This window comes from Bison bison, unplaced genomic scaffold, assembly GCF_000754665.1.
Source record: "Bison bison bison isolate TAMUID 2011002044 unplaced genomic scaffold, Bison_UMD1.0 scf7180017864322, whole genome shotgun sequence".
NCBI classification, from domain to species: Eukaryota; Metazoa; Chordata; class Mammalia; order Artiodactyla; family Bovidae; genus Bison; species Bison bison.
Window position 1 is genome coordinate 8628653 of NW_011494894.1, and position 9964 is coordinate 8638616.

General features: G+C 44.2%; 1 protein-coding gene across 1 annotated transcript; it reads left to right on the forward strand.

The window, feature by feature from the left end:
* Window positions 1-2368: 2368 nt before the first annotated feature.
* LOC104998094 (nucleosome assembly protein 1-like 1) lies at window positions 2369-3686 on the forward strand. The gene has a single exon (XM_010853124.1). It carries the CDS (start codon window positions 2494-2496, stop codon window positions 3643-3645), a length of 1152 nt encoding a protein of 383 aa, XP_010851426.1. The 5' UTR covers window positions 2369-2493; the 3' UTR covers window positions 3646-3686.
* The last annotated feature ends 6278 nt before the right edge of the window (window positions 3687-9964 follow it).

Below are 9964 nucleotides of genomic sequence, written 5' to 3' on the forward strand. Positions count from 1 at the left end.
GGCAAAACTCTATTAGCCTTTGCCCTGCTTCATTCCGTATTCCAAGGCCAAATTTGCCTGTTACTCCAGGTGTTTCTTGACTTCCTACTTTTGCATTCCAGTCCCTTATAATGAAAAGGACATCTTTTTTGGGTGTTAGTTCTAAAAGGTCTTGTAGGTCTTCATAGAACCGTTCAGCTTCAGCTTCTTCAGCATTGGGGTTGGGGCATAGACTTGTATTACTGTGATATTGAATGGTTTGCCTTGGAAATGAACAGAGATCATTCTGTCATTTTTGAGATGGCATCCAAGTACTGCATTTCAGACTCTCTTGTTGACCATGATGGCTACTCCATTTCTTCTAAGGGATTCCTGCCTAGATATAATGGTCACCTGAGTTAAAGTCACCCATTCCAGTCCATTTTAGTTTGCTGATTCCTAGAATGTCGATGCTCACTCTTGCCATCTCCTGTTTGATCACTTCCAATTTGCCTTGATTCATGGACCTGACATTCCAGGTTCCTATGCAATATTGCTCTTTACAGCATCGGACCTTGCTTCTATCACCGGTCACATCCACAGCTGGGTATTGTTTTTGCTTTGGCTCCATCCCTTCATTCTTTCTGGAGTTATTTCTCCACTGATCTCCAGTAGCATATTGGGTACCTGCTGACCTGGGAAGTTCCTCTTTCAGTATCCTATCATTTTGCCTTTTCATACTGTTCATGGGGTTCTCAAGGCAAGAATACTGAAGTGGTTTGCCATTCCTTTCTCAAGTGGACCACATTCTGTCAGATCTCTCCACCATGACCCATCCGTCTTGGGTGGCCCCACATGGCATGGCTTAGTTTCAATGAGTTAGACAAGGCTGTGGTCTGTGTGATCAGATTGGCTAGTTTTCTGTGATTATGGTTTCAGTGTGTCTGCCCACTGATGCCTGCTTGCAACACCTACCGTCTTACTTGGGTTTCTCTTACCTTGGACGTGGGGTTTCTCTTCACGGCTGCTCCAGCAAAGTGCAGCTGCTGCTTCTTACCTTGGACGAGGGGTGTCTCCTCACCGCTGACCCTCCTGACCTTGAACACGGAGTAGCACCTCTCGGCCCTCCTGCGCCTGTGCAGCTGCTGCTCCTTGGACATGGGATTGCTCTTCGTGGACGTGGGATTACTTATCTTCTTGCTCAGTGGGTCAGCCCAATGTGACAATATCACTCACGCTGATCTACCAAGGGTCCTTCCCTGAGACTTTTGAACATGGCAGGGAATGTGTCCATCCAAGGATGAACACTGTGAGAAGTGAGGCTCTGGACCTGCTGGCGGCTGCTGTTTGGAAATCTGCTCTGCTGGGTGAGATGATAATCCTGCTCAGAGGCACACAGTAGTGAGGTAGAGCTGGGCTTTGGCTGATCTGTCTGCTTCCAGAGCTCCTAGTCTTCAGTCACTCTGTGGTTCACGCCTTTGTTTTCACAGGGAAGTAACTGGGAAATGGGTCTGCAGGAACCCCCAGGCCACTACCTGGGGAAGAGCTTTGGTTTCTGAAGATGGTGAAGAAAGAAAACGGGGCCAGTATTACTAGTCTCTCAAACCTTGGCTCAGACCGAGATATTTTCTAATCAGCATCTATTAATATTATCCCTAAGGATCACAGAAAACACAAGAGAATTCCAGAAAAACATCTACTGCTTCATTGACTATGCTAAAGCCTTTGACTGTGTGGATCATAACAAACTGTGGAAAATTCTTCAAGATTTGGGAATATCAGACCACCTTACTGCCTCCAGAGAAATCTGTATGCAGGTCCAGTTCTAAGCAATAGTTAGAACTGGACATGGAACAATGGACTGGTTCCAAATTGGGAAAGGAGTACATCAAGGCCATATATTCTCACCTTGCTGATTTAACTCAGATGCAGAGCACATCATGTGAAATGCTGGGCTGGATGAAGCACAAGGTGGAATCAAAATTGCTAGGAAAAAGTATCAATAATCTCAGATATGTAGTTGACACCATCCTTATGGCAGAAAGCAAAGAGGAACTAAAGAGCCTCTTGATGAAAGTGAAAGAGGACAGTGAAAAAGCTGGCTTAAAACTCAACAGTCAAAAAACGAAGATCATAGGTTCTGGTCCCATCACTTCGTGGCAAATAGATGGGGAAACAATGGAAACAGTGACAGACTGTATTTTGGGGGGCTCCAAAATCACTGCAGATGGTGACTGCAGCCATGAAATTAAGACGCTTACTCCTTGAAAGAAAAGCTATGACAAACTTAGACAGCATATTAAAAAGCAGAGACATTACTTTCCCGACAAAGGTCCATCTAGTCAAAGCTATGGTTTTTCCAGTAGTCATGTATGGATGTAAGAGTTGGATATAAAGAAATCTGAGGTCTTTTTTAGCGCCATCTGCTCGCGGCGCCGCCTCCTGCTCCTCCCGCCGCCGCCCTGAGTCACTGCCTGCGCAGCTGGGGCCGCTCGGCTCCCCGCGCTCGCCACCGATATTTGGCATTTGTACAACATGGCAGACATCGACAACAAAGTACAGTCTGAACTTGATCAAGATTTGGATGATGTTGAAGAAGTAGAAGAAGAAGAAACTGGTGAAGAAACAAAAATCAAAGCACGTCAGCTGACTGTTCAGATGATGCAAAATCCTCAGATTCTTGCAGCCCTTCAAGAAAGACTTGATGGTCTGGTAGAAACACCAACAGGATACATTGAAAGCTTGCCTAGGGTAGTTAAAAGACGGGTGAATGCTCTCAAAAACCTTCAAGTTAAATGTGCACAGATAGAAGCCAAATTCTATGAGGAAGTTCATGATCTTGAAAGAAAGTATGCTGTTCTTTATCAGCCTCTGTTTGATAAGCGATTTGAGATCATTAATGCCATTTATGAACCTACAGAAGAAGAGTGTGAATGGAAACCAGATGAGGAAGATGAAATTTCGGAGGAGCTAAAAGAAAAGGCCAAGGTTGAAGATGAGAAAAAGGATGAAGAAAAAGAAGATCCCAAGGGAATTCCTGAGTTTTGGTTGACCGTTTTTAAGAATGTTGACTTGCTCAGTGATATGGTTCAGGAACATGATGAGCCTATTCTGAAGCACTTGAAAGATATTAAAGTGAAGTTCTCAGATGCTGGTCAGCCTATGAGTTTTGTCTTAGAATTTCACTTTGAACCCAATGAATATTTCACAAATGAAGTGTTGACAAAGACATATGGGATGAGGTCAGAACCAGATGATTCTGATCCCTTTTCTTTTGATGGACCAGAAATTATGGGTTGTACAGGGTGCCAGATAGATTGGAAAAAAGGGAAGAATGTCACTTTGAAAACGATTAAGAAGAAGCAGAAACACAAGGGACGTGGGACAGTTCGTACTGTGACCAAAACAGTTTCTAATGACTCTTTCTTTAATTGTTTTGCCCCTCCTGAAGTTCCTGAGAGTGGAGATCTGGATGATGATTCTGAAGCTATCCTCGCTGCAGACTTTGAAATTGGTCACTTTTTACGTGAGCGTATAATCCCAAGATCAGTGTTATACTTTACTGGAGAAGCTATTGAAGACGATGACGATGATTATGATGAAGAAGGTGAAGAAGCGGATGAGGGTTATCAGCTCTTTGAAGAAGTCAAAAGCTGCAGTAAACTTTTTCAACGTTGGCTGCAGTAAATCTTTTCAATAAAACCTGTCTGGATGTCTCAAAAAAAAAAAAAAAAAAAAAAGAAATCTGAGCACTGAAGAATTGATGCTTTTGAATTGTGGTATTGGAGAAGACTCTTGAGAGTCCCTTGGACTGCAAGGAGATCCAACCAGGTCCTGAGTATTCATTGCAAGTACTGATGCTGAAGCTGAAGCTCCAATACTCTGGCCACCTGATTCAAAGAACTGACCCATTAGAAAAGACCCTGATGCTGGGAAAGATTGAAGGCAGGAGGATGGCATCACCGACTCAATGGACATGAGTTTGAGCAAACTTCAGGAGTTGGTGATAGACAGGGAAGCCTGGTGTGATGCAGTCGACAGGGTTGCAAAGAGTCAGACACGACTGAACTGAACTGAACTGAGGATTTTATTAAAAGTTGCTTTTTTAAATTTTAAAGTAAAATCTCTTATAAGTAACACATCATCATCATAAAAGATTAGAGTAAGAGGGTAGGGACAGATTGGGAGTTTGAGAGTGACATGTACACACTGCTATATTTAAAATAGATAGCCAACAAGGATCTACTGTATAGCACAGGGAATGATGCTCAATACGTTATAATTTAGATGGGGAAAGAATTTGAAAAGTAATAGATCTATGTATACGTACAACTGAATCACTATGATGTACACTTGGAACTAACACTGTTAATCAACTATATATCATTGTAAAATAAAAGCAGTTTTTAAAAGGTGAGAATAAAATTGAAAGTTTCAACTCCCGCTGATAGCCAATCTATTTCTTTTTTTTCAATTTTAATGGTATTTCTCTAATGAATGCATATCATTTTTTAAAGATGTAACTGACATATAGTCTGTGTGAGTTTAAGGTATACAATATGTATATATTACAATATGATTTCCACTATAGCTTTAGATAACATTTTCATTATGTCACATAATTATCATTTCTTTCTGTGGTGAGATTTACGACCCAGTCTTCTAGAAATTTTGAAGTACATGAAACAGTTATTGTCAACTATAATCACAACTCTGTGCTTTTGATCTCCAGAGCTTATTCATCTTCCAGCTGCAAGTTTCTACCCTTTGACCAACATGTCCTAGTTCCCCCAATCGCCAGCCCCTGGCAACCACCACTCTACTCTTGCTTCTATACGTTCAGCTTTTTTACAGTCCACGTGTAAGTGGTATCATACAGTATTTCTATCTTTCTCGTCTAATTTAACTTAGTATAATGACCTTGGGGTCCATTCACGTTGTTGCAAAGGCCAATATATTTCTAAGTAACATCCAAAGTACAATATTCCTACCAAAATGTTGGCACTGTATAATACTTTCACCTGCCTTATCTTATCTGCTCCTTGTGATCATGTGAGTAAATTGGTCCCACTTTACCGTCCCCTCTTTACCCCGTGGAGAACTGGTGGACTTGGAGACTCATCTCTCAGGCCCTTCCCACCAGCCGAGGGGCGTGCAGCCAGTCAGCAGGCAGCCTCTCATTGTCAGCTCCTTCAGGGTTGCCCCACCCCACCTGAGTCACACCCTTTTAGGGCTGGCTTAACGAGGAGGGGTAGAAAGGCCCAGCACTTCAGCTGATGGCACGATGACCACAGTGGGCACCACTCACTCTAGATCTCCCCACAGTTCTGTCGGGTCTGCATTGTAAGTTGACTGCTTCCTTTGCCCAGTCCTACTTCTGCCCCTCATCCTTTCACAGGTATTCATCTCTAAAAAATATCTGCACCCTAAACTTCATCTTAACATCTTCCAAAGAACCCAGCCTTTGAGCATGGATGTATGCCAAAAAAGCAAGGGGGTGAAGTGGGATTTCACTGGCTGGACCCCTCGCTGCCAAGCTGGCAGACAGGTACCTGTCCTGGTGGTGGCTGAAGCAGACAGCCCTTGGCACCGGGTGGTTATTTAGCTTGTTCGAACTCTCACTTCTGTGATCTGGGAGGGTGTGTTGGTGGCAGGGGATGCACCAGCCTGTGTAGATACCCCAGGTGTTTGCGGTATGCGGAGGGAAGGATGACGGTGTTGGATGGCTATTACTAACTGCCGCTGGTGCTCCGCATGAAGATGAGGATTGGGTGAAAGTCACAGGCAATTAGAAGCCAGGTGTGGAGGCCAGAGGGCCTCTTTGGTTGCTCTGCAGTGGAAGAATGGAGAAAGCCTAGGACCAAGCTCATGACTTAAGAGTCACTGAACTTCAAACATAGTTACAGTTAAACGCTGAGTGTGCAGACCCACCTTGACCCTGGAGTGGAAAATCAGAATTAACATATTTGTTCCAACTCCCATACTGGGTCCTTAGCTTATGGAGTAAGAGTTATGATAGTGAGAGGGCCAATGGGAACATCGGAAACTGCCTCTCCCTCCTCCCCAGGGGGAGATGGTGGAGGTTGGTGTCATCCTTAAGTGTCCAAAGGATTCAGGAGTAGTGGTTCCTGTAATATCTCCATGTGAGTCACCAATCTGGCCACTGCAAAAACTACATGAATCCTGGAGGATAACTGCAGGTTATTACAAGCTCAAATAAGGAGTAGGCAGATTACAGCTGCTGTTCCAGATCAGGTATTTATTTGCAAGAATAGATTAATATGGCCTCAGGTTCATGGTACATCATCATTAATCTGGTGAATGCTTTCTTTTTAAACCCAATTTAAAAAGAGGATCAGAAGCAGTTTTCAAGTTGCTCCAGGGCTATGGTAACACTTCTGACAAAGAGTCTGAACAAAGTCTACAGAGAGCTAGGCTGTCTGGACATTCTGTAGTACTGATCTATCATATTGATATTGATGATATTATGTTAATCAGGCCAGATGAGCAACTGATGGCTAGCCCACGGGCACTCCAGAGAGTGGAAAAATAAACCCTACTTAGATTCAGGGGCCTGCCATTTCTGTACAATTTTTAGAGGCCTACTAGTTAGGAGCATGCTGGGAAAACCCTTTCAAAAAAAAAAAAAAAACCCAACCCATAAATTATTACACTGCTTGCTTGCATGAGTGCTCAGTCATGTCCAACTCTTTGCGACCCCATGGACTATAGCCCACCAGGCTCCTCTGTCTATGGGATTTTCCAGGCAAGAATACTGGAATGGGTTGCCATTTCCTATTCCAGGGGATCTTCCAAGCCCAGAGGTTGTCTCCTATGTCTCCTGCATTGGCAAGCGGATTCTTTACTGTAGAGCTACCAAGGAAGCCCAATTATTGCATTATATATTTCCTAGTACAAAAAAGGAAGCACAACACCTGAGGGCCTTTGGGGGTCTGGAGGCAGCATGTGCTACTCCGAGGAATGGAGGACATGAAAGGCTGCCAGGTCTGAGTGAGGCACAGAGCAGACAAATGCCCCTTGGCAGGTCCAGTCAGCAATACGGGTATTCCTGCTACTTGGACCATATGATCCAACAGACCCAATGGTGTCAGAGGCATCAGTGATAAGAAAAGCTGCTATGTGGAATGTGTGGAAAGTCCTAAAAGGAGAGTCCCATGGACCTAGGCCATGCAGTTGGCAAGCAGATGAATAATGTGCCTTTTGAAAAAACAACTCCAGCTATGGTATTGGGCCCTGAAAGAAACAGAATGCTTGACCATGTGAGACCAAGTGACCATGAGTCCAGGACTATTCATCTTGAACTGAATCCTGTTATATCCATGAAGTCATAAGGCCAAACGGGCCCCCAAATAATTCATGACAAAAAAGAAGTGGCACCTCTGGGATTGAGCACAAGCAGGCTGCATCACCTGCTTGTGAGAGAAGCCCCCTCTCCCATATACACACACCCATCACTGCTGCATCCATGCCCTCCCTCAGCTCACACCCGGGGAGGTGCAGGGGACTGTTAACAACTAACTGAAGGAGGATCAAAAATCGCAAGCTTGCATATGAATGGATCGACTTGGTATTTGTGTGAAAGTTGAACAGCTGAATGTTGATGACAGCTGCAGGACAGTGTCTCTCAGACCTGGCCCTGAAAATGACAGGGACAAGAGAAGGTCCTCCCAGTGAACAGAGCTCCGCACGGTCCTATGGTCATTCACTTTGTGGCAGAGAAGGGGTCTGAGGCTAGAATACACATGGACTAACGTGCTGCTGCTGCTAAGTCGCTTCAGTTGTGTCTGACTCTGTGTGACCTCATAGACGGCAGCCCACCAGGCTCCCCCGTCCCTGGGATTCTCCAGGCAAGAACACTGGAGTGGGTTGCCATTTCCTTCTCCAATGCATGAAAGTGAAAGGGGAAAGTGAAGTCGCTCAGTCGTGTCCGACCCTTAGCGACCCCATGGACTGCAGCCTACCAAGTTCCTCCATCCATGGGAGTTTCCAGGCAAAAGTACTGGAGTGGGTTGCCATGGACTACCATACTGGAGTGTAATTCTAGTGGGAATGATTCCTGATGGCTCACCCAGCCTCACAAGTGAGAGGATAGAATTTTATTTTCCAAAGATCAGCTTCCTTCTTTTGAGGGGAGCCTTCCTTTGTCCCAAGACTGACCTGGCTCCTTTTCAGAACCTTCCCCAAACTCAGAGGGTTCCTCATAGGTTTTGGAGGCCCACTCTCTCCTTTTAAGGTTTTGCTGGTCCCGCATGGCAGAGAGTGCATAGCACACATAGAGAACATGTCAAAAACAAATAGCTCTTGAAACTCTATCCCCAGCTTTGGGTTAGGGCCCCTCCTGGCACAGACTTCTGAGACCTGAACAGGGCTGTGTGTTTTCTGTACCAGGATTAGCTAAGAATAACACAGATCTAATGTAAATATACTTAGGGATATGTGGAAAGTACACTTAAATTTGCATTTATAGCAGCCCAGTCAACGTTTGGGAGGACAGAGGAGGAAAGATGATATTTTTTTCAATTAGCCACTTGATTGTTGATTAACTTTTGTATTTCAGATTGTGATTCGTCCACAAGCAAAGGCAAGAGTACTGGAGTGGGTTGCCATGGACTAACATACTGGAGTGTAATTCTAGTGGGAGTGATCCCTGATGGCTCACCCAGCCTCACAAGTGAGACGATAGAATTTTATTTTCCAAAGATCAGCTTCCTTCTTTTGCGGGGAGCTGGAGAAGGCAATGGCAACCCACTCCAGTACTTTTGCCTGGAAAATTCCATGAACAGAGGAGCCTGGTAGGCTGCAGTCCATGGGGTCTCGAAGAGTTGGACACAACTGAGAGACTTCACTTTCACTTTTCACTTTCACGCATTGGAGAAGGAAATGGCGACCCACTCCAGTGTTCTTGCCTGGAGAATCCCAAGGACGGTGGAACCTGGTGGGCTGCCGTCTATGGGGTCGCACAGAGTTGGACACGACTGATGTGACTTAGCAGCAGTAGCAGCAGCAGCACAAGCAAATAGGGGAAAATGAAAAACTAGGCAGAGATTGTTCCAAGAAACTTATTTAACCAGCAAATACCATTCTGTTATCATGGAAAGAAAGACTGGTCTATAGAAGCTTTGGCCCTCATCCTCTTCTAGTTCTGCAGCTACCACAAAATCCCCCCAAATCCTGGAAAACACAGTCAAAAAGGACTGAGGGACCCAGAAGAGAATGCCTCTGTTGCACACATTCTTATAAAATTAAGCTGGCTTGTAAATATGCAAGAATAATGATGAGAATATAGCAATAATATTTAAAATAATAAAGTAAAACTGTTATCTTCAATCTTTAGATGAGAAACACTTGTGAGGGAGGTCTTTAAAAGACATGTGGGGTCTATTCCCTGAGGCTCTGATGCAGTTGTTCTGGGTCGGGGGGCAAAAGCTTCCTGGAGATCAAATGTGCAGCTTGGGTGAGTAAACATCAAACAAGACCTTGATCTAACCTAGCATCAGGTGATTTTTATCTCCAGAGAAGAATATGTTTGGCACAGGTAGGGATGGCGAGAGGAAGACTTATTAATAAAAGAAAAGAGCTCGTTGAAAAGAACTCTACAAAAACCAGTAAACCAAAGTGCATTTTAAAATAACTCATGAACCTATTGTATTCCACAAGGATCCAGTGGTCCTTTTAAAACATACTATTTTTCTCATTTTTGCTTTTTTGATTGGAATATAGTGGCTTTACCCTGCTATGTCAGCTTCTGCTGTACAGCAAAGTGAATCAGTCACACGAATACATATATCCCCTCTTTTTGGATTTCCTTCTCATTTAGATCACCACAGAGCATTGAGTGAGTTCCCTGTGCCATACAGTAGTTATATTCTCCTTAGTTATCTATTTTATAGATGGTAGTGTATATGCGGTACGGTGCATGCCTGCTCAGTCATGTCTCTTTGCCAAACCCATGGACTGTAGCCTGCCAGGCTCCTCTGTTTGTGGA